The following is a 24,933-nucleotide window of genomic DNA, read 5'->3' as shown; positions in this document are numbered from 1 at the left end:
TGGTAATTATTCAGAATAGGAACAATGTAATATAAGATAGCTTTTTTTAGGTACTTTTTAAAAATAATGATATATTTAAGAAATAACAGGATAGAGTCTTATAGAGATAGAGAATATGATTTGTTTCTAGTTTTAAAAAGCCTGTGGTGGTTCTTTTCCTTGATGCAGCCTCACTCTTGTGGGGATTGTTCATGATTAAAGCTTTTTTATAACTCAAAGTTAAAAGATGGGAGGTTGGGGGAGGTGGCTGGACACAGGGACAGATTCTCCTGAAGTTCTTGGGCGGTATTATTTAACAGGGAAGGAAAGAAGCAATGGGGTGTAGAGCATGTGTAGGTGAAAGACACTTTTCAGTGTGTAATTGAGAGAACTATTAGCAAAAGTGAAGTAGAACGGGGATGGATCATACTTGCTCGACACGTTTGATCCCGCTGATAAGGAAGAAAGTGTTAGAGGTAGACGAACACCCTGTATAAATGCCAGCAGTTGGCACAGTCCGCCTTGGGCAGCTCAAGTACTGTTTGAAATGAACTGCAAAGCAGTGGCCAGACAGGTAGATCTGGAAGCATGGGCATATCACTCACCGAGTTAAGCTCGTAATTACAAGAGCCTTTATATTTATCTTCTTTTGGCAATATGGGAGCAGTGATATATGCAGAGGTGGTATTTATAAGCTAAATTCATGATAACAATACAGTAAAATTGCTAATAAAATCTTTAATAGGTTTTTAAAGCCAGTCAGTAGCCTGCTTGTTTGAACAATATTCAGTCTGTCAGATTTCATTGGAGCCAATGAATTTAAATAGCCCCTTGGCGAACGCTGCAGTGAGATTTGAACCTGAATGCATGGTAGGGCTGAGGAATCCAGCTGGCCTCAGGACAGATGCACTCCTGGGAACGCCAGGCCGGTGCCGGAGGCAGGCTGGACACGGATCCTCCCTCTGACTGAAGACAGAAGAAAATGGGATTGTAGCTTGAAAAGCACTGGAGAGAGCACCTGTAAGAGATCAGGAAAGGGGGTCTGCTCCAACTTGCCCAGCAAGATCATGCTGCCCGTTAGGCAAGGGAAAACTACAACTCGAGCCTCTTTTTACCTTATTACTGATGGTTTTTAGAATATAAAATGAGGTAATAACTCATTGTCTCTTTCTAGAATGTGTTAAGAACAGTTGCGTTAAATTTACATAATTAGGGCCGTTGAGGCTTAGTTTGTTTGCTCACTGACCGTCAACTGGAATATTAAATAAAATCTTTATTTATGACCTCTTTCATCATCTGCCTAAGTCGCGGTTTTTGTAACCTCAGTAACTTCGAGGGCTCAGAGTCTGTGCTTCTCTGGCGGCTGCAGGCCACCAGGCATCCCAAGGGCACACCTGATGTGCTCCTGGGCTTTAAAAGCTCTGTGCTTTGACTTCTAGGACCAGCCCCCCAGCTCTGTCTAGAGAGCGTATCCTGGATTTGATCACTTCTGTTTTTCTCTCTCCTGCTATGACCCCGGTCCCACCCACTGCAGCCACTTCCAACTGGACTCGTGCTCCAGGGTTTCCTGAGTGTTCTTTCCAGGAGCTCACATCACCCCCCTGCATAAAACCCTCCAACATGGCTGTTTCCCATGTGTGCTTGGAATGAAATCCACACAGCCTGTATGCCCTGCACCCTCCTTCATCCCCATCTCTCTCCCTGCCCCCCACCCCTCTACTCTCCAGCCACTCAGGTGTCTCCCTGTGCCATGGAACTTGGCAGGGTTGGCTGGTCGTAGGTCCAGACCTCACACTGAGGTTTCTTCCACCAGAATACCCTTGCTCCAGATCTTCCCGTGCTTCCTCCTTTTCATCATTCAGATCTTAATGCCACCCCCCAAGAGGCATTTCCTCACCACCTATCCCCATCATTCTCAAGCTTGGCTGGGTGGAAAGTTAAAAAAAAAAACACAACAACAAAAAAAACGGATGGTTGCTCTGATCCCTCCTCATACCCATTAAATAGGCTCGCTGGGGCTAAGAGGCACCATCTTAATGTATTTCTCAATTTTGTCCTCTACACAGCAGTTACCTGATCTAGAACCATCTCATCTTTATGTAGGTATGTTTGAGCTCATTGTCTGCCTTCTCCACTGGAATGGAACTCCTTGAGGACATGGATTCTGTCAATCTTAGTCATTTTCATAGTACCCTTAGCGCCTAGGGCATTGCCTGGCGTATGATAAGTGCGGGGTACGTATATGTTTGGGGCCCTGAACAATGCATATTTCCAGGGCATTTGGGAGGGAGATAAAAGAACTGGAAACCCCCCAAAGCTATTAAAGATGTTAAAGTCATGGAGGCCAAAACTGTTTTGATAAACTGGCCATCACAGGAGAGCCCAGTTCTGTTTTTGTTTTTTTGTTTTTGTTTTTTTTCGCTTGACATTCACAGATACTTGAACCCGGGTGGTCTGGTGGTTGGAACCCAGTTTTTGGAGTTAGATTTTACTTTTATCTCTGCCATTATTCCTGGACAGCTGTTTGGCTTTTGTTGTAACACACGGAAGAAGGTTATAAGGAGAAGTTATTTTTGTGAAGCACTCTTATGGTTAGGAACCTTAAGTCAAAGTGGTAATTGGATTTTGATATGCTGCACTGTCTATTACCAAACTTCCTAAAGTCTAAACAGATCAGTTCCTTACGTGCAGTTGCTTAAACTTTCATAGCCACGGAGTTGGCCTGGAGATGGGAGCCAGGCGGGAGATGAGAGGGACCACACAGGGTACAAGCCATTGCTGAGCGAGAGTAAGCAACAGCAGGGAGGAAGAGAACTGGAGCTTATCCACCTTGGATGGCCAGAGTGAGTGTGAGTCTTTCAACTGTTTGCTTCTTTTTTCAGCTCTCCCCACCCCCACCCATTTTGTTCAGTCCTTCTGCCACTACCCAAATTTAAGGTGCTTGCTGTTTTGTTTCATAGAAATTTTTATTCTCTTTCTTACTACACAAATAATTCAATATGTGTGTTATTGAAAAGATTAGAAAATGTGGACAAGCAAAAAGAAAAAACCTTAAATTTCTAATATTTTAACTACCTGGAGATACACCCATGACTAACTCTTTGGTGTTCATCCTTCAAACTCTTTGTGTGTGTGTATAAGATACCATTTTTGTCTATTTTTCACAAAATGGGCTTGTTTTCTACATACATTTGTGTAACCAATTTTGTATGTAATAACATGAATTTGTTTATTGCAGTTTGTAGTGGTTGGACAGTTCTCAGTGTATGAATGGTCCTTTATTTAATCAGTCATGAATTGTTGCATATTGAGGTTGTTTTCACTTTTATCCACAATGCTGCTTGAACATTCCTGTAGAGAAAAGTTTGCACACATTCACTGATGGTGTTTTAGGGTAAATTCCTGGAAGTGCGATTGTGCTGTCAAGGAGTGTGGGCGTTAACAAGACTCTTGCTGCATTGTTGGATTGTCCTCCGGAGAGTGTAGCGCCATAAACTTCGATCCCCTTGTCGTAAGGAGCCTTTCTTTCTCCTTCAGATCTTCATGATTCTTCCCTGGATTCAACCAACAATCTCCCCAACTCCAGGCTCTTCTCCCTCCAGTTCATTTAACTCTCCTCTGCCAGATTGAAGGGTCTGAAGCACAAATTCATCATGTCACTGAAAGTTCCAGATTTCGTCTGCCATTATGAACTCCATACCTTCCTTTGTGCTTGCCCTCCCTCCAGCACACTTGCACTTCTTGTGGCTCTTCATCTCCAGCCTTCCTTCCTTGGTTCCTGGCTCACCGTCTACTCCCCCAGACCTCCCGTTTTTTGGGGCAGAAATTGCACTTTTCATCTATGTGTTCCCAGCACTGGCCTGTGCTCAGCACATAGAGCAGGCGCTGAATTGGAGTCAATGGCCTTTCCTTTCCCCACCTGCCATCTCTACTTGATCATCTCCCCTCTTTTACAAGACTGACGTTACATGACCGCATGGTCACATCTTCCCTCTGATGTCATGTGTTCCTAATTTCACAGACTTTCTCCATCTCCTCCTTTTCCTCAGTATAACAATAATCTTTCCCTCCTCTGAATTTGTGGAGTAATTTATCTCCAGTTCTTATATTACCTACCATTTTTTCTATAATATCGTAATTTTCCATCTATATTCTCTGTTATAAGTCTTTCCAGGCTGAGAGCTTTCCCTTGCAAAGTTGAGAAGGGGCGGGGAAGGAAGCCTACAGTTATGCTAATGTAAAAAGCACTGACATCATTTTGGTATGTATCCTTCTAGTATTGTCCTCTGTCTGTAGTAGACATGTAATCTTACGTCATCCTAAGCATAATGTCCAGAGGCACTCCACTTTTAATCCTTTCCTCCTTGGCTCAGTATGTGACTGCAGTATGTAGTGCTGTAGCTGTTTTACCGACACTTTAAAGGACTTGTAACGTAGCTGCTGTCATAAATGGCTTTCAGAAGAACAATAGCTCTGGTGGTTTGGAGAACAAAAATGACTTGCTTAAAAAAAAATCTCTGCTCATGTCAGAACCATGAAATAGAGTAGCTGGAAACCTACTCTCCCCTGATCTTTTTTTTTCCCACTGGTTTGTGCACTTTCTCATAGATGTACTTTTTTTTTTTAACATCTTTATTGGAGTATAATTGCTTTACAATGGTGTGTTAGTTTCTGCTTTATAACAAAGTGAGTCAGCTATACATATACATATATCCCCATCTCTCCTCCCTCCTGCATCTCCCTCCCACCCTCCCTATCCCACCCCTCTAGGTGGTCACAAAGCACCAAGCTGATCTCCCTGTGCTATGTGGCCGCTTCCCACTAGCTATCTATTTTACATATGGTAGTGTATGTATGTCCATGCCACTCTCTCACTTAGTCCCAGCCTACCGTTCCCCCCTCTGTGTCCTCAAGTCCATTCTCTACGTCTGCGTCTTTATTCCTGTCCTGCCCCTAGGTTCTTCAGAACCATTTTTTTTTTTTTTTTTAGATTCCGTATATATGCGTTAGCATACGGTATTTGTTTTTCTGTTTTTGACTTACCTCACTCTGTATGACAGACTTTAGGTCCATCCACCTCACTACAAATAACTCAGTTTTGTTTCTTTTTATGGCTGAGTAATATTCCATTGTATATATATACCACATCTTCGTTATCCATTCATCTGTTGATGGAAACTTAGGTTGCTTCCATGTCCTGGCTATTGTAAATAGAGCTGCAGTGAACATTGTGGTACATGACTCTTTTTGAATTATGGTTTTCTCAGGGTATATGCCCAGTATTGGGATTGCTGGGTCGTATGGTAGTTCTATTTTTAGTGTTTTAAGGAACCTCCATACTGTTCTCCATAGTGGCTGTATCAATTTACATTCCCACCAACAGTGCAAGAGGCTTCCCTTTTCTCTACACCCTCTCCAGCATGTATTGTATGTAGATTTTTAGATAATGGCCATTCTGACTGGTGTGAGAGGATACCTCATTGTAGTTTTTCTTTGCATTTCTCTAATGATTAGTGATGTTGAGCATCCTTTCATGTGTTTGTTGGCAATCTGTATGTCTTCTTTGGAGAAATGTCTATTTAGGTCTTCTGCCCATTTTGGGATTGGGTTGTTTGTTTCTTTGATATTGAGCTGCATGAGCTGCTTGTAAATTTTGGAATTTAATCCTTTGTCAGATGCTTCATTTGCAAATATTTTCTCCCACTCTGAAGGTTGTTTTTTGGTCTTGTTTATGGTTTCCTTTGCTGTGCAAAGGCTTTTAAGTTTCATTAGGTCCCATTTGTTTATTTTTGTTTTTATTTCCATTTCTCTAGGAGGTGGGTCAAAAAGGATCTTGCTGTGATTTATGTCATAGAATGTCCTGCCTATGTTTTCCTCTAAGAGTTTTATAGTGTCTGGCCTTACATTTAGGGCTTTAATACATTTTTTTTTTTTTTTTTTTTTTTTTTGTGGTACGTGGGCCTCTCACTGTTGTGGCCTCTCCCGTTGCGGAGCACAGGCTCCGGATGCGCAGGCTCAGCGGCCATGGCTCACGGGCCCAGCCGCTCCGCAGCATGTGGGATCTTCCCGGACCAGGGCATGAACCTGTGTCCACTGCATCGACAGGTGGACTCTCAACCACTGCGCCACCAGGGAAGCCCTAGGTCTTTAATACATTTTGAGTTTATTTTTGTGCATGGTGTTAGGGAGTGTTCTAATTTCATTCTTTTACATGTAGCTGTCCAGTTTTCCCAGCACCACTTATTGAAGAGGCTGTCTTTTCTCCATTGTATATTCTTGCCTCCTTTATCAAAAATAAAGTGACCATATGTGCATGGGTTTATCTCTGGGCTTTCTATCCTGTTCCATTGATCTATATTTCTGTTTTTGTGTCAGTATGTCCCCTAATCTTGAGTGGTGTAGGCCTGTGAAAATGTGACTTCTGTGTTTGCTTCCATGTCAGCTGACCCGTATCGCACTATTAGTTGCTGTAGGTGAGCCTTAGTGTCATATCGTGACTGTTCCTCTTAGATGCTAGATGCAGAGCTCATCAGAGTTGTGTGATTTATTTTAGAGGGCATCTAACATTGTCAAAGAAGTTTGGGAAGTTGAGGGCAGAAAAGGAACTAAGTGAGCTCACCAGCCAGGTCTGAACTTGATTAAGCTGGTATCCTTTGTTGTAACTTACGCTAATACCCATTAAATCTGTAAAGCAAGACTGGAATACTGTTTACACAAAAAGTATGTATACCTATGTAAATGTTTTTAGATATCTCGCTGTAAATGAATATAGTACTATATAATTATTCTGATAGCCTTCTAGTCAGATTACCTTGAAAATCCAAAATGATCTTGATGAACAGTAAAACATTATGATTTCATAGTTCATCTGTCTACCTCCTACATAGATGTATAATACTTGTATCTAACAGGATTACCAAATTACATACCTTTTTGGTATCTGTAACATGCCTAAAATACCAGAGCATTCATTGGCCAGTTACAGTTATGAAACCGCAATGACATTGCCAGAGGAGGATTTGTTCACCGATATAGATGGCCTTCAGGTTTCTCATTACCATTTTGAGAGAGATGAGATTCTCTTTTTCTGGTATTTAAGCCTTTCTTTATTCAGATCATTAAATTTAAGAAATGTCCTGGTTCTACATAACACACTGTGTGATTCGTCTTAACTCACCCACCGTCTATGCAGAGATAATTTATCGATTGATAAACCGGCAGCAGGTTCAGCTGATGAGTGTGTGGCTGTATGGTTGTTGGTGCTGCTCTGAGGAGGTCCTGGGGTGTGAGGAGTGGTGGCGAGAAGAAAGCAGCCAGTCAGAAACACATTTCTCCTCTGTGCGGCTGCTTCAGTGGTCTGGAGCTGGGCGAGCATGCATCCCTAAGTGAAATGGTTCTGGGCAGTTTCATTCACAGCATTAAGTACCCTTTGTTTAAAAACTCCTAGTTTTGTGTTTCCAATCTTGGCCTATGTATTAATATTAGTTTGCTAGGGCTGTCATAACAAAGCACCACAAACTAGGTGGCTTAAAGAAAAAACGAAGAATTTTATTGTCTCACAGTTCCAGAGGCTGAGATCAAGGTGTTAGCAAGGTTGCTTCCTTCTGAGGGCCTGTTCCATGCTTCTTCCCTAGCTTCATTCGGGTGGTTTGCTGGCAATCTTCGGCATTCCTGGGTTTGTAGAAGCATCACCCTGATCTCTGCCTTCATCTTCATGTGGCGCTCTCCCCGTGTGCACGTCTGGGTCCAGATTTCCCCTTTTCATAAGGACTCTAGTCATTTTGGATTGGGTGCCCACCCTACTCCAGTAGGATCTCATCTTAACCAATTACATTTGCAACGATTGCATTCTGAGGTTAGGACTTCAACGTGGATTTTGGGGGGACATAGTTTAACCCCATATTCACCTGAGGTCCACACTAGTCCTGAGGTCCACACTAGTCCTTTTGGCTTCCTGCTGGATACCATACTTCACTGTTCCATGGGTATCTCTAATTTAACACGGTTAGAATTGGTCTTACTCTCTCACAATTCCCTTCTTTTTCCTTTTCTATTCTTTATCTTTGGTGGTGGTGTCATCATCCCACTCAATTATCTAAGTTAGAAGTCTTGGAGTAACTCTTTTCTGGCTGTCAGCCTCTGACCTCCAATTGCTACCAAGTTTTGTCATTCCTGCCTCAGTTGTATTTCTCCACTTTTCCCCTTTCTCCAATCCTAGTGTTCCGGCTCTGGTTTAGACCCCTGCTGTCTCTAGCTGTCAGGCTGTCTCTCCACGTCTCATCTTTCCTCTTAAATTCATCTTCCACAGCCGTTCCTCTTCTAAAATAAAGATATGAACCTGGTATTTATTAACCCTAAAAACCTCCAGTGACTTCTCACTGCCTGCAAAAAAAAAAAAAAGGTCAGGATTCTATAACTGGCCTTTAAAGGCCTTTACAGGTGGCTGGCATGATAGCTCAACCACTCTTTTACTCGGCAGGACCATTAGATGCAGGGTCAGTAACACCTTTGTCCTTCTCTAAATACAGCACACCCCTCTGTACTTAGTTCTTTCCTCAGTGTGGATCGTCCTCCCCCTACCCTTCTCTCCTCTCTCCATCCTCCCATACCGATTGGAATTCTGTCTCGGTCAAATGGGAACCAGGACACTTGGTTTTCAGGCCAAAATGCCAGAAGCCAATTGTTTCACTGTGCCTGAGCCATAACTTCTAATAGTTTTCTCAAAAGTAAAACGAGGAGGTGGAAGGAGTTGATCTCTAAGATCTTTGCAGCTTTAAAATTTGTTCTTTAAATGCCACAGATTCGTGGAGCATTCCTTAATTTCCTTAGATTTATTCCTTAATTTATTATTTATTTATTCCTTAAGGCAGAATAAATCACTTCTCCTCTGTGCCCCTTGATACTTTATCTTTTACTTTTGATACTCAGCTCGTGTTCTGGCAGGGTTACGTGCACACGACTACCTCTCCTTCCCCCAGCAGGCTGTCAGCTCCTTGAGGCCAGCCGGGAACCTTCCACTCATATGTGTTTCCCTTGCCATCCCCACCCGCCCCTGGTCCTGCTCACACACACAAGATTCTCAGTGAGACAGACTCTGTAGCCGAGGAGAAAATGTTCTGGGCAAGTGTTCTTCTGTAATACGTGCCGTTCCTGAATGTTCCCCTGCGTTCGGAAGGATGTGTTTTGGGATGGTGAATGACATAGAGACCGTGTAATGAACACACCAGAGTTTTCCTTTCTTTGTGGCATTATTATAATCAGGTGACATTCTGGGAAATAGCTGAGTTAACGTTGTAGCACTTACTTTCTATAAAAATGTGTTCTCTCTATAAGATTTTAGAAGTAATTGAGTGTTCTGTGAAACATGGGAAAGCACTTCTGTTTTCTTTCTCCTTCTATATCCTCGAGACTTGGACTATCCCAATGTATCATTGAAATATTTGTACATTTAAAATACAAAATAGTGGCAAAGAACTTAGTTCTAAGACAGCCTTTGTGGATTTATTTACTCCTTGGAAGTCAAAGCATCTGTGGCCTGTTCTGCACCTCCTAATGGATAGATGTAATCATACCATGACCTTGCTCAGAAACTTGTATCTCTGAACATCTGATCTCATTTCACAGTGTTCTCTTATGTACTTTTCTGTCCAGATAAAATTAGTTCCTCACATTTTCCTTGCACACTCCCTAGCCTTCTTGCACCTGCCTTTCTGCAGGCACTTCCCCTGCCTAAGGTGACCCCCTTTCTATGCCCATTACTGCATACCTGTATTTCACTAATTTTTCGAGACCCAACTCACATTCCATCTCTGCCGCAAAGCTTTCTTTGGTTTCCTACCAAATTTCTGTTATCATCATCTTGGTTCCTGTCTTATGATTTGTCTTTCCTGTATAATATTCTAGACTAGTGTTGTCTGTCTTACCAGACTAAAAGTGCCTTGGGGTCATATTTCGTGGCCAGTTTATCTGTATTCTATCCCCCACCCCAATATCATCCCTTAGTTCAATCCTCACGTGGTCAGTGGATATCAGTAACGAATGAATCTTTGTGAACCATTTTAACATGGTGTAGGAAGGTATTAATGAATGACTGAGCTGGTCTGTTTTGTTGTTAACAACCATATATTAATCTAAAGTGTCTAAGCTTTATTTTTAGAATTAATGTGTCACCATATCCTCAAATCTGTTGTGTCTTTTAGATTCTGTGTGTTATTTCAGTCCACTCTATGTAAAAGGAAATGCTAAGTGTTTATACATGTTTTTAGGTTTGAATTTTATTTTTTGACAGTGACGTTTTATTTTTTCCCCTTAGTGTGTATTTGTGTATGCTTTTATCTTCCACAAGCTACTGACTTTTTGCTTTGTGCTTGTTTTGTGTTGCAGATTAATATCCTTTCAAGAATTTGTGGCGTTTGAATCTGTCCTGTGTGCCCCAGATGCCTTGTTCGTGGTGGCCTTCCAGCTGTTTGACAAAGCTGGCAAAGGAGAAGTCACTTTTGGTAAGGGGCGTGAGTGTGTGCACACCTAAGGAAGTGCAGACCTGTGTGAGCGGTTTGGGGTTTTTTTCCCCAAGACTGAAGTGTATGGAAATGGTTTTAAGAAGTTAGCCTATCCCTTTTAACAAAGATATCTTGGTGTTTTGAGGCTCCAGTTCTTGAAAAAAAAGTCTCCCTTCATGAAAAATTAAGTTTCTGGCTTAGTAGTTTTGATGCTCTGCTTTAGTTGTAAGGTGAGAGAGGATGGAGCACAACTGAGTCACGTCGTGACTCACTGAGTGTCTTAGAAGGTGAGAGGCAGACAGGATTTGACTGTCCACTTCATTCCCTTCACAGTCAGTAGTGCTTTCCACGGTTAGAATGAAGAAGTTAATAAAGTGCCTAAGAACAGAAGGGATTCATGTTCCCAGTACCTTGTGTCCTTACCTTGTCCTCATGGAGTAGCTTGAGTCCAGAGGCAGCGCGCGAGATGGTAATTTGGAGCGGTATGTGGAGAACCCTGTTCTTCTCAATAACACGTTCCCCTCTGGCTGGGCTGGCAGTGTCTGCTGTGCTGCCCCCACCGTTATTGGGGGACGCAGCACCATCTTCATGGGGCTCAGCTGCCAAGCTGCAGAAAACCCTGAAGTCTCTTAAGCATTAGGAGAAAGGGAAAACCAGGACTTGGTGGGGCAGTGGTACGTTCTTGTTTAAAAATAAACTGGTTACTGAAGATACATTGGGCAGAAGACACCACATTTCCCTCGGACTGTGCCGTGTCCAGCGTATGTTATCTGTGCGTGTGAACCTGGAGTAGAAAGCATTGCTGTGGAGAATTTTGGAGCCCTTTTGGGGCACACAGATTGTGCATTCAGGGGAAATGGGTAATGCACCCATTTTAAATGTCTTTGTTTCTTGTTTCTAATGTATTCAGCCTTCTTGGTCTTGTCTTACTTGTACGTCGTGAGGAATGTACAGATGGGGGAATACAGATGGCGTAATAGAGCACCACCTGTTCTGGATGGTTCTGGAATTGGAGAGACTTAGCTCCTCCCAGCTCTGCCACTTTTGTCTCTGAGTCATGTTAATTATCCTTTCAGGTCTTTATTTTCCTTATCAGAAATGAAGATAATAACTACATAAAGTATAGGTAAGGCAGCCTTCCCCTCCCCCACCCATTCCTCAACGTTCATGTGACATGACAGTTATTTAAGGCTAGATCAGCCAGGGCAGAGGCAAAAACACATATATTTACCTGGTTTTCTTTCATGTATTCTAGAAGCTCAGATGCTTTCCGTTAATACTTCATGAGGATTATTTGATATTTAAAAATCCCTAGAATAATTTTAGTTTTTGCCTCTCCCATCACCCAGTTCCTCTAGCCACAACTTTTCAATGGAACACCAGTAAAAATGTTCCCATTAAAATCTCCAAATAATAAATGAGCAGCTAGCTCATGGTGGTGTTGATTTACCCAGTGGAAGTCAGTTTGATGAGAACGTTATGATGACGTTTCCTCGGGGTGAACAACAAGGGGAACCTGTAAGTTTGCGTGAGCTCAGCACAGCTGTGCTCGCTCTCTCGTCTTCCTCCTTTCTGCAGCAAATCTGGAGGGAGGGCTGGAAGAGAGCTGGATTGGAGATGGGGGGCTGAGGAACGGATTTCCGGCATTTTCCCGACTCCGATCAGTCTTCCGTCCATGGGCATGAAGCGGCGGGGCTGATGTTGCCACCAGCACACCACTGGCCTGGCGGAGGAAAGAAGCAAGAGGCTTTGCCAGTGCTGGGAGGGCTGTGTGTGTGTTAGTGTGATTAGGAGAAAAGAACAGGTAAAGCAGCAGAATGTGGGAGATGGGAGTCATCTGTGAATTGTAGAAAGAACGTGGCATGACAACTGTTTCTGCTTCTCACTAGCTGTTGGTTGATGGACAAGTCATTTCCAATTTCTGAGCCTTATTTTCCTTATCTACAAAATCAGGGTAATAACCTACCTTCCAGGACTATTGCACATAAACGGGCCATGTGGAAAACAAAGGCCTTTATAAAAATAATATTACTAAAAGAAATAATGTGAGAGAACAAAGGAGGATTTTCTTTTTTCTTCTTCTTCTTCTTTTTTTTGTTCTTTGAGAAGCCCTTTATTTTAACTTGCAGTTTAACCACTGGTCAGGTAGCTGGGAATTTTGCTTACTATCTGTGCTGTGTTGAACACTGTCCCATCTCTGAAGACATACGAGAGTACGTAAGACATTGGGGCTTCCAGGGGGCTACGATTCTTCTGTCCTCAGCTGCATGTGACTGTGGTGGAAGAGTGCATAGCCTATCTCTCGATACCCTGCCTTCTGCAGGTAATTTGTTCCAGAATCTGCCTGTCTCACAAAACACAAACAGGGTATGTCCTGTATCTGTTTATGAGGAGCCAGTGGCGTCCTCACCCTGTGGGTGTAATAAAATGTAGCCTGGGCTTTTCTGAGCTGTTAATCCCCATTTAGGATTAAACTGAAAGAGCTATTCATAGTACAAAGAAGATACTCAAATGACCATCAAATTGCAAAATGATAGCTGACTTAACATTTTTCATGAGGTCGGGTAGAGTCATTCAGTGGAGGTGAGTGCTGTGTACAACAGGCTTTTGCCAAGTAAACACAATCATATGGGAGGTGTGGCAGCCTTAGGAGTGTTTTGTCAGCAGGTACCTTTAGAAGAAGCTAACAAATAAGGACGTTTTTCAGGAAGCTTGTAATGGGGTTGAAGAAATTTTTTAAAAAATGGAGTTGGGCAGAAAAGTCGACTTTCCTAGTCAATCCTGATCTCATAGCCCACGGTATCATAAGGGAATCCAAATCTGTGCCCTGGCTCTCTGTCCATATGAAGCTGTTTGAGAGACACACAGTGGCACTCTTTGCTCTGATTACTTCCTCAGCTCCCTGTAAATACTTCACTCAAGAGTGACCCTTTTGTATATCAGAAGGTTGCCCTCCTGAGTGTGCATCTTTGGGAGGAGTAGGCATGGAGTGGCGAGAGAGGAAGGGCTCCTTTTTTAACCTCCCAGGTTGGCATGGTCAGCTGTGGTCACAGGGTGAGCACTGCGCTTGCACTAAACAGTGGGTCATCTGGGGCCTTCCCATGGGCTGCAGGGAAGGCTGGCAAGTGGCCTCAGATCCCCCATGTCTCCTGGCTTTGCATTTCATCCAGAGGAGAGCAGTTACACTCTTTATCTGTATACATATTAGGTTTCCACATAAGAGCTCATCTGAAGCAGGGCTTCTAGGACTAAGCCCAGTAAGCACCGGTATTTGTCAACAAGCCAGCAGTGTCAGTGCTCCCACTGATGCTGATTCTGATACACACTAAACAAAACTCAGATGGAGCGTTTCAGCGTCGCATTTCAGTGAAGCCTTGCCCCCTGTTCTCTGAGGCCTTGTTTATGTTTACCGTATTTTCATGTCCCGATCACTCCCTGTGTTTGCTACAATGAAAAGATCTTGATGAGGCCAATTTTGTTCCTTTGATATCTAGTTCATTATGTTCTCCTGTTTCCTTTGAGGGAAAACATATCTCCACTATTCTTGTTCTCACCATGTTTTCTTACTTTGATACCCGGTATTTGTAAGTGCGTTTTATGATGCCAACAGGTGTATAACATGATATCAGTATAAGTAGAAAATTCTGCTTAACAATTTGCAATTCTGTGTGATTGGAGAGAAAAGTATTTTGTTCTAAACCTTTTCATTTGCATTTTTAGCCTATTTTATATGACAGTGATTTTTTACTCTTAATTTTTTCAAGTGTACTTTATTGAAGTACAGCATACATGCAGAAGGATGCACGAATCCTAAGTGTACATTTTGATGACTTTGCAGAGTGTACATACTTGTTTCACCACCATCCAGTTCAGAAAGAGAATGGTACCAACACTCAGTAGGTCTCTTCCCAGTTACTGGTCCAATGGTAGCAAGGGATATTTATCACCATCAATTGATTTTGCTTGCTTTTAAACTTAATAAAAATGGAGTGATACAGGATTTATTCTTTCATTCTCACTTTTGCTCAAATTTTATTTGTGAGATTCATCCATGTTTTTGCTATGTGTATTTTTATTTTGTTCTTTTTCTTTGCTGTGTAGTATTCCATTGTATAACTTTACCCTAATACGTTTACTCATTCTACAGTTGATAGACACTTGCACATTTCCAGTTTTGATTGCTACAAATATGCTTTGAACATTCTTTTATGTATTTTGGGGTGTGCATATGTGTAGGCATTTCTAGGAGTAGAATTGCTGGGTCGTAGAGAGCTTCCCTGGTGGTGCAGTGGTTAAGGATCCACCTGCCAATGCAGGGGACATGGGTTCGAGCCCTGGGCCAGGAACATCCCACATGCTGCGGAGCAACTAAGCCCGTGTGCCACAACTACTGAGACTGCGCTCTAGAGCCCGCGAGCCACAACTGCTGAGCCAGTGTGCTGCAACTACTGAAGCCCACATGCCTAGAGCCCGTGCTCCACAACAAGAGAAGCCACTGCAATGAGAAGCCCGTGCACCGCAACAAAGAGCGGCCCCCACTCGCAGCAACTAGAGAAAGCCCACGCGCAGCAACGAAGACCCAACACAGCCAAAAATAAATAAAATAAATGAAGAAAAAAAAGAATTGCTGGGTCTTGGAAAATGTATACATTTAGCTTTCAGTAGATCTTACCAAACAGTTCTCCGAAGTGGTTGTACCAGTTTACATTCATACCATCAGTGTATGAGAGTTCTAGTTATTCTACTTCTTTGCAAACACTTGCTGTTATCAGTTACTTTCATTTTAGTGATATCTCACACTGTGACTTTAATTTGCATTTTTCTCATTACTTATGGGTTGTACAACTTTTTAAAAACTGTTTATTGACCACTTGAGTATCCTTTTTTTACTATGTGTCTGTTTTCTAGATACAAGGGCTTTGTGGGTTGTATATTTCCAGATGTTTTTACTCTGTGACTTGCACTTTTACTCCACTTCATGGAGTCCTGAGGAACGTAAGTTCTTAATTTTAATGTAGTACAAATTACCAGCATTTTCTTTTATTGGTAGTGCTTTTTTAAAAAAAAATTATTTTTATATTTTTGGCTGTGTTGGGTCTTCGTTGCTGCGTGCGGGCTTTCTCTAGTTGCGGCAAGCGGGGGCTACTCTTCGTTGAGGTGCGCGGGCTTGTAGTTGAGTTGGCTTCTCTTGTTGTGGAGCACGGGCTCTAGATCAGGGACAGCAAAGTTCTTCTGTAAAGCGCCAAAGAGTAAATATTTTGGGCTTTGTGGGCCATAGGATCTCTGTCACAACTACTCAACTCTGCTGTTCCTATGGGTGCATGTGGCTATGTTCCAATAAAACTTAATTTGCAAAGACAGCTGGTGGCCAGTGGAACATAGTTTGCTGACCCTTCCACCAGAGTATTAACAGGAGCATACACAAGTTGATGATAAGACTAGGGATTAAGACACTTAGTAGAATGGGTAGGCTGTGGTGATATTTGGATATTTGCAATGAGCTATGAAACAAAGAAGGTTCTCTTCTTTGTGTCTAATATGGTTTGGTTAGCTTCATTGAGAAAGTGACTTTTGAACACAAATTTGAAAGAAGTCTAAGGCAATTGATCATATAGAATAAGGAAGAAGGAGGGGAAGAGACTGTCCCAGGTGAAAGGAATGGCCTTTGCCCAGGTTGGCAGACTGGAGTGTTCTTGGCACATTTGAGGAACAGCAAGGAGGACTCATGAGAATTGAGTGAGGTAGGGGGTCCTGGTAGGAGAGGAACTCAGAGAAGTAATGGATCTGATCAAGGAAGGCCCTGTAGGCCAAGGTTAGGACTTGACTTTGATGGTAAGTGAACTGGGAAACCATTGCAGAGTTTTTTGTTTTTGTTTTTTTTAGCAGGAGATTGTCATGATCTGGTTTATATTTTAACAGCATCATTCTGGCTGTTGGTTGAGAATAAACTATAGAAGGGCAAGAGCAGGAAGAGAGAGAACAGTTAGGAAGCTATTGCAATAATTCAAATGAGGCATCCTGGTGGCTTGGGTGGGAGTGAGATTAGGGATATATTGAAGAGAGAATCAGTAGGGTTCTCTGATAGGTTGGACGTGGCCTGTGAAGGAGAAAAGAGGCAAGAAAGATTCTAAACTCTGGCCAGATCAACTGGAAGGGTGGAGTTATCAACTGATAACTTGGAGGACTGAAGGCTTGGGGATGGTGGGGGAAAGAAGAGGAGCTCACTTTTGGATGTGCTAGTTTGATGCCTTTAGATATTTAAGTGAAGATGTCAAATAGGCACTTAGATATCTGAGTGTGGAATTTGGGAGATAGAAATTTGGTAGTTATCAGCAAATAGATAGTGTTTGAAGCCATTTAACTGGATGAGTGAGTTAGAAGAATAAGGAAAGATAGGGGTGTCTATTGAATGCTTACTATGTTGTAGGACTGGAGATACAGCAGTGGCAAGACTAAAAAGTCCTGATCAGATGTTTTAGGGAGAGAGACAGTAAACAAATAGAGCATGACATCATACTATATATTCTCTATCTACAAGGTAAAGCAGGCTAGGTAGAGAGGAGGGATAGAAGCTATCCAAGCAGACCTGGAAGAGTCTGTGCACCAAGATGACGTGATACAGGCTGTGTATTGCAGGAGGAGATGGAGCTAGAGTGTCTGGAGGTGATGGTCACTTGAGAGGTGCTTCGACAGTCTAGGCAGGGGTAATGCAGGCCTGGACTGGACCCCACCAGGGCCATTCCAGAGGGTGAATCCTATATGACTTGGCTCCTGATGGACTGTAGTAAAAAGGAGCTCAAAGGAAAGAAGAGGGACCCAGTAGTAGCTACTGAGTTTGTTCTGTTCCAATGACATGTGGTTTTACATGATCTCTTGAGAGAAGGGATATAGCTGTCATTTTAATCTTGAAGTTTATTGATCACTTACTACTGAACTCACCCTGAGCTAAGTGCTTTATATGTAATTGATTATTTAACCCTCAGAACCTAGGAGGTCTGTACTATTATAATTCTCATTTTTCTTATGAGGAAATGGCCTTGGGGAGGTTAAGTAACTTGTCTGTGGTCCTGGAGTTGCCTGTGGTGGAGCCAAGGTAGTAGCCAGAGGACAGCCAAGCGTTACTCACTGTTCCACACTGCCTCCCTCTGGTGATGGCTGTGCTCTGTGAGGACGGCCTGCCTTTGTAATCTAGATAGGTGTGGATTTATCCTTCGTGGTTCCAGTCTTTTTATCAGACATTAGAGGGATTTAATAATTTTTCATGAAGAAGTAAAGAACAATGCACGAATGAATTAAGATTTTGTTTATATGACCGTACTGGAAAGTAATTATAAGAAAGAATGTACCTGGATTAGAGTTCTCAGTACATGTAGAAATTTGCCTTGGTTACAGAGACGTCCAAGGAATTTGTTGAAATGCACTTGTTGTGAGCTTTACCCAGGAGGCTTTATCTTTTGATGTGAGCAGAATTTTGAGTGGAGGGGGAATTACAGAGTGGTGGGAGGGGAAGGAGAGTTGGCCTTTGTGCAGATTGCGGATAGTAGAGGAGACCCTTGATTGAAAGGTGGGTGCTGGGAGCCAGGGCCCCATGTGATGGTGCACCCACCAAAGCCCTCTAAGCAGGAGTTTTAATTTGATAGGAGAGGCAATTGGGAGTCCTGCGGGGTTGTTGAGAGGACAGGGACGGGATCCGAATGATGCTTGGAAAAGGTGGGTTTTGTTACATTGGTTGGAGTGGGGCAAAGCCAGAGGCAGACATGTCTGTGATCCTTGTGTAAGCTTCCCATACCGCTGTGAAACAGGCAAATGGATGATCACTCCCATTTTGTGAGTGGAAGAACTGAAAGTCAGGGTTTGAAAGGACTTACCTGCCCTCTGAGCAAGTTGGTACAGGGTGGTTTTCCAACACTTCCATTTTCCCAAGTTTCTTATTTGTTGATGCTGGGAAAGCAAAGCATTATTGTTAGGAATTTTAAGAAAGCGTGTGTGTGTGTGTATTTAGTGAAACTGTTAATCTGATATATTTAGTGCACCCACCAGTGATTGTCTTTCTCATGATGCTAATTTAACATTAACTATTCCTATTTATGAATATTTCTTCAGTAGTTGTATCTGCAGTAGGCGCCAGTAATAGCCTAACTCAATAGTAGTGGAGGACCTGAATCTTACCTTCGTCTAGTGTAAGTCACAATTGACCTTCTGAACATTCAGAGTATGTTGTATACCAGAATACTTCCTCAAGTTGAAATATAAAATTTTTGTTTGCTTAATGCCGTCACATGTTTTTCTTTTCATTTGACTTATCTTTTTCATTACTCTTGAACAAAATGTCATGAAATGTTTTATATGCAGTTGTAAAGCTTCCATTCTTAGTATGTGAACATAAGCCCCCAGTGTCATTATTGTGGTGGTGGTGGGGGGTGTGTGTGTGTGTCCGCCTGCAATTTTTCATTGACCTTTAGCAACAGGGATTCTCAACTCTCTGGTTCTAGATAAGTGTTAGGAAGTCCATGAATGGCCACAGTTGTTAGTTGTGTTTTGTCTAAATGAACATTTGCCTTTAGCAAGTCTGAAAGGAGTCCTGCCAAAGGGTAGGAACTGCTTTTTGAAGAGGGACAGCTGAACGAGTAGACATATATCTTATTTAATACTTTTCTAGCATTGTTGTTTAAAAACTTCAATTGTAAAATAGTCTTTGTCCTGAGCTACACTGGGAGAGTTGGCTGCCTTGCTCCTTCAGCTCTGTCAGTTGGCCTGGAATCCAAAAGAAACGAGCACAGTATTGATTTTGTATTATAAGCTGCTGTGGGCTCTTGTCCTTTAATCTTAACTATTGAGTGATATTGTGAGTTTGGGTGCTTTAAAGTGGTGTCTCCTGTTAACGTTGTGTGAGAGAGGATTCTCCTATTAGACAGTCATAAGGCCCCAAAGTGTTAGTCTACGAAGGCTCTGAGAAGTCCTGCAGAAAATGTAAATTAACTTTGTCAAACTATTTGAACAGAACCTACCTTTCTTTTGTATGTGGGACGTAAACAGAATCCACAGAACTAATGAAGCGATTTCTAATGTCCTTCTCTAGTTAATTCTTTGACGTGTATGTTGGTGTTTGGAGGGGCCCTTCCTGGGTTCACAGCTGGATTTTGTGCAGGAACACCTGCTGTGATGAAAGTGAATTGGAATGCTCTGGGAAAACGGACAGGCTAGATGACACAAGGAACTATGTGGAAACAACCCGCTTCAGTCATTCTGATTCAAGTTGCAGAAAATGAGGAGAGCTAAAAGTACGCAGATAAGTTTTGAAGGTAGACACTCAAATTTAATAATAAATGTAAAAAACTAGAGGAATGCAGGTATTGGAGTAGAAGAGGACAAAACTTTAGCCATAATTTTTGAAAGCTCACTACGAAGAAGGTCATTTATTAATACCTTTTTAAAGACACTTGGAAAATGAAATATTCAAAACGATAACTGAGGGGAAAATGGTTCTGAGAGTCAGAAGGACCAATTTGAGCAAAGTTCTTTGTTAATATTCATTCTGATTTTGATGTTTCACAAAAACAACAGGTTATTTTGGTGAGAGGACGTTATTGCCCGATAGTAGATTTTATTTCATATTTTGGGGGGGACCCACGTATATTTTCTTAAGACACATTCCAATAGAGAATGAGAATATTGAGTAAGAGCAGTGTGAGTTTTGAGAGGAAATAACCTCAACATTGATGAGGACTGCGGTGTGCCCAGGGACCGAGTGTCTTGTATGAGATCCTAGAGACTGTGCAGAAGCTGTTCCAGTTCATTGGGTCAAAAATCTACTACTTACGAAAAGCTAAATACGGATTTGCACGATTGACCATAATGGCTTCAATTTTGAAAGATAGTGGTATCAGAGAGCACTTCCAGTTGGTGGGATAATTTGAGAATCATCTATGCTCAAATGGCTAAAATATTGTACTTTTTGCTACTTCATCACCCCATTTTAAAAATAGGGAGCGGGGGGTTGTGGGGGGGAAGAGGCCTGTTGAGAAGGTGGAGGAATGTCAATTGGAGAGAAAATCACAATAGCCATGTGAAGCCACTCCTTAGTGAATAACCGCCTGAAGGTTAAACGTTCTTTAGAAGACTGTCGGTATGGAGAGGTCGAATCGGGGGACGTCTGCCCCTGGGGGGTGTGTGTGTGTGTGTGTGTGTGTGTGTGTGTGTGTGTGTGTGTGTGTGTGTGTAAGATGAAGGGAGAAGAGAATTTGTGAATAGGAAAGAAGGTGAAGAAGGTGTGGAGAACAGAAAGCTAACGGTAAATCCTAAAACTTGGAGCACTGGGAAAATTTGACTATTTTAAACTGTACTGCTCACTTAAAAATAGTAAAAGTATACCATTATTCTTTCAGTATAAGAGGAGATAAAAATATAGTTTTTCTAAATTGGAAAATTTGCTGTAATCTTGCTGCTAATGACTGATTTCTTCCAACAGTTGCAAGGCTGTTTTTGCTCTGATAGGTTGATAAAGGAAACAAAATCAAGAATGTATTGGAAGTTCTCAGAGAAAATTACAGTTTAGGTATATGTTGGGGGTGGATAGTTAGACATTTTAATTGAAATAAAACAGTTTTATACTAATAAGGGATCACTGTGGGTGTACATTTGTAGTACATTTGCTCTTGAGCATTTAAGTAGGGTTAAATGTATGTTAATGCTTTTGCAAGAAAATTATTTTTGATAACATCCGTCTAAGGAAACTAGCTTAGGAAATTGGTGTTTTAAACAATAGAGATATTATACTTGCATTTAGGGAATGAATTAGGATTCTTTGTACTGCTTTAAAATTTTCAAAGAGTGGGAGTCTTTTGGTGTGTTCCTCTCGAGTGGTAAGGAAAGTTAACAATAATTAACACAGCAGACGATTAAAGCAAGCTTACACATCTGCACAGTGACCGCAGTCTGCTGTATACCTCCAAACACCATTTTAACTGACCTACTTTTTTTGTGTGTTTGTTTTGTTTTTTTGTGGTACGCGGGCCTCTCACTGCTGTGGCCTCTCCCATTGCGGAGCACAGGCTCCGGACGCGCAGGCTCAGCGGCCATGGCTCACGGGCTCAGCCGCTCCACGGCATGTGGGATCTTCCCGGACTGGGGCACGAATCCACGTCCCCTGCATCGGCAGGCGGACTCTCAACCACTGTGCCACCAGGGAAGCCCTGACCTACTTTTGATTTTATGAAAGACTGCTAATGATTTATTCTGTCCAATTGAAAATAACTTTTTTCTGGCAGATAAATTGAAAACATCTCAGTTGGCCTCTCTTGCTGTTTGATTTAGATAGTGTCTGTGATAGAAGATTAATATCGAATGCTAAGTAGCTGCCAGCCTGTAACATTTTTCATTGTTAACCAGCATTCACTATGATGACTTACATAGTGAATTAATCTTGAGGATTTATAGATCCATTAGGCTTTAGAATAGGAAGGATTCTTATCAATAAGGCAGAGCACGAGTTCTCGCTGTAATAACGTCGGGGGGTGTTCATGACAACTGCAGGCTCCCTGGCTCCATCGCAAATCTGCTGAATCAGAGTATTTGGGCATGGGGCTTGGGAATGTGTTTTGAACAAGCTCTCCAAGGGAACGCGTTTCACACTGCAGCTGAACAACGGCTGGTGTCATTTATGGCTTTATTTCATGGATGTGGAAACAGGCACAGAGAGGGGATGGTGACTGGTATCGTAGGAACCACAACTTTGTCTTCCAGCACTACTAGATGGGTGATATTCTGTTCTAGAATGCCACGTGACCTCATATCAGGGTAGTCCCATCCCTCTCTACGTACAGAACTGGAAGAGGTTTAAGTTAGCCCTAATTTCTACATGTACCAACACCATATATGACTTCGAAATAATATTCAGCTCAGCTTGACTGTGTGTGTGTACGCAAGCGCTGTGTCTGCCTGTGTGCTCAGTTTTTGAAAGATACTTATCACCACTGTACCCGCATGTTCAGAATGATAGTAATAATAATACAAAGTTTACAGGGGCTTATAGAGATCTCAATTTAATGAGAAGAGCTGAGTGTGTGAAGTACTTATTCTGTACTTACTCTGTTTTAATGGCACCCATTTTCCCCCTAGAACTTCCTTGAGCAAGTCTGAATTGTAGCCAGAATACTTCTTTCCTCTTCAGACCCTTAACTGTGATTAATAGAAAAAGGCACTTGTCAAAAGGGTTTGAAATGGCAAACCTTGATATTGGCCCATGTGGCAGTAGAGATAGGTCTGTATCCACTTACTCCATTATGCTATTTAACTTCCGAATTCAACAATTTGTCTTGTGCTCCCTGCTTAAAAGACGATGGCCGTATAAGCTGTTGTTAACCATATCAGCAGGGTGAAATATTATTTCCCTTCGAACGAAACCACAACTTTCTTTGAGGATTTAGCACACATTAGAAAAAGCACCCCAGTGAAGCTGCTGAGAAATAAAGGGCACTGTTCAGCAACTCTCCCTTTGCCTCTGAGAGGGATGGATTACTTTCAGGTTTAACTGAAACATCCTTTTTGTGTTTATTGTATTAATGAAATTTTTAGGATCCATGAGAGAGAGATTGTGGTTCAGTGTTTGAAATAATGTATCTTGATGAACCTTTTTTATTTTAATGGGAAACTTGTTTTCCTTGATTTGCAGCTTCAAAGAGTGAATCTTTTGGAAATTAAAGTGCATTAACTTAGTTATTCTGTATGGAAACAAAAACATAGAAAGTAAAAATTTGCATAAGTGAAGACCTCGATGATTTCAGATTATAGTGTGGTAGAGGTTAAGGAATAAGAGGCCATAGAATTTGTAAAAACAAATTCAGTCTAACCACTTAATGGCATGTGCAAGTAATTTGCCAATTAAATATTTCTAGTATCTGAAAGATCTTCAAAGTGAAGAGTGGTGGTTCTTAATCTTTCTTAATTTCATACTTTCAGAAACATAATGGAAAATTACTTGGTTTTTTTTATCACTTTTCATTCAAAATTTTAATATATGAGCTAAAAGAGGATGATTTTAAGTATTTGAGGAAAATTATTGCAGAAAATTATTGCCTGATTTTTTTTTTGTATCTTTTGTAAATATTTGGTGCCCAGATAACAATCTTCATTATAATTAAGACTTTAGATTTTGGAATTTTACCATTTTAATGGTCACCTGCTATGTTTAGAACATTGTACTGGGCACACTTGGCTACAACCCTCGAGTTATTTTACTCCCATTTAACACATTGAGAGAATGGAGTCAGAGTAAGTAATTTGCCTAATTTCACTCATTAGTAGGAAGCAGATTTGAGGGTTCCAGGTTTTTTTTTTTAAACACAGCTTTATTTAGATATAATGCACCCATTTAAAGTGTATGATGCAGTGTTTTTTCGTCTGTTCACATATTTGTGTAACCATCATCAGTTTTAGAATATTTTCATCACCCCAAGAAACCCCGTACCTTAGCAATCCTCACTCCCCAATCCCATTTTCCCCTAGCCCCTCCAGTCCTAAGTAACCACTAATCTACTTTCTGTCTCTCTGGATTTGTCTATTCTGGACATTTCATATACATGGAATCATACAACATGTGGTCTTTCATGACTAGCTTCTTAGTATAATGTTTTCAAGGCTCATCCATGTTGTAGCATGTAATAGTACTGTATTCCTTTTATTGAGGAGGTCACATTGTTATAGATATACCACATGTTGTTTATCCATCCTTCAGTTAATGGATATTCTGGTTGTTTCCACTTTTTGGCTATTGTGAATAATGCTGCTATGAACATTTGTGTACAAGTTTTTATGTGATCATATGTCTTCACTTCTCTTGGATATATACCTAGGAGTGGAATTGCTGGGTCACGTGGTAACTATGTTTAACTTTTTGAAGAACTACCAAACTCTTCCAAAGTGACTGCGCCATTTTTACATTCCCACAAGCAGTGTATGAGGGTTTCAGATTTCTTCACATCCTCACCAACACTTGCTACTTGTGGGGGTAAAGTGGTATCTCATTGTGATACCTCGTTTGATTTACATTTCCTTAAAGGCTAATGATTGGAACATCTTGTCATGTGCTTATTGGCCATTTTGTCTTTGGAAAAATGTCTGTTCAAATCCTTTGCCCATTTTAGAAATTAGATGAATTGTCTTTTTATTTTTGAGTTGCAAGAGTTCTTTATATATTCTAGAGTTCTTTATCAGATATGTGATTTGCAAAACTTTTCTCCCATTCTGTAGTCTGTCTTTTCACTTTGTTGATGGTATCCTTTGGAGTACAAAAGTTTTCAATTTTGAAGATGTCCAATTTATATATTATTGTCCTTGGTTGCTTGTGTTTTTGGGGTTTTGGGGGTTTTTTTTTTTGTTTTTGTGGTACGCGGGCCTCTCACTGTTGTGGCCTCTCCCGTTGCGGAGCACAGGCTCCGGATGCACAGGCTCAGCAGCC

The 24,933-nt window shown here is 41.6% G+C and overlaps 1 protein-coding gene across 2 annotated transcripts in view; it reads left to right on the top strand.

Annotated features, from left to right (window-relative positions):
* Positions 1 to 24,933, top strand: part of SLC25A13 (solute carrier family 25 member 13) — a 204,986-nt gene that overhangs the window by 81,136 nt on the left and 98,917 nt on the right. For both annotated transcript variants that reach the window (XM_032642844.1, XM_032642845.1), the window contains exon 4: positions 10,363 to 10,478. In XM_032642844.1, the coding sequence (XP_032498735.1) occupies positions 10,363 to 10,478 (116 nt within the window). The remainder of the gene's footprint in view (positions 1 to 10,362; positions 10,479 to 24,933) is intronic.

The sequence above is a fragment of the Phocoena sinus genome, chromosome 9 (genome assembly GCF_008692025.1).
Source record: "Phocoena sinus isolate mPhoSin1 chromosome 9, mPhoSin1.pri, whole genome shotgun sequence".
Taxonomy (NCBI): Eukaryota; Metazoa; Chordata; class Mammalia; order Artiodactyla; family Phocoenidae; genus Phocoena; species Phocoena sinus.
Note: the sequence above shows the minus strand (reverse complement) of the source record. Positions and strands in the feature narration are given on the sequence as shown.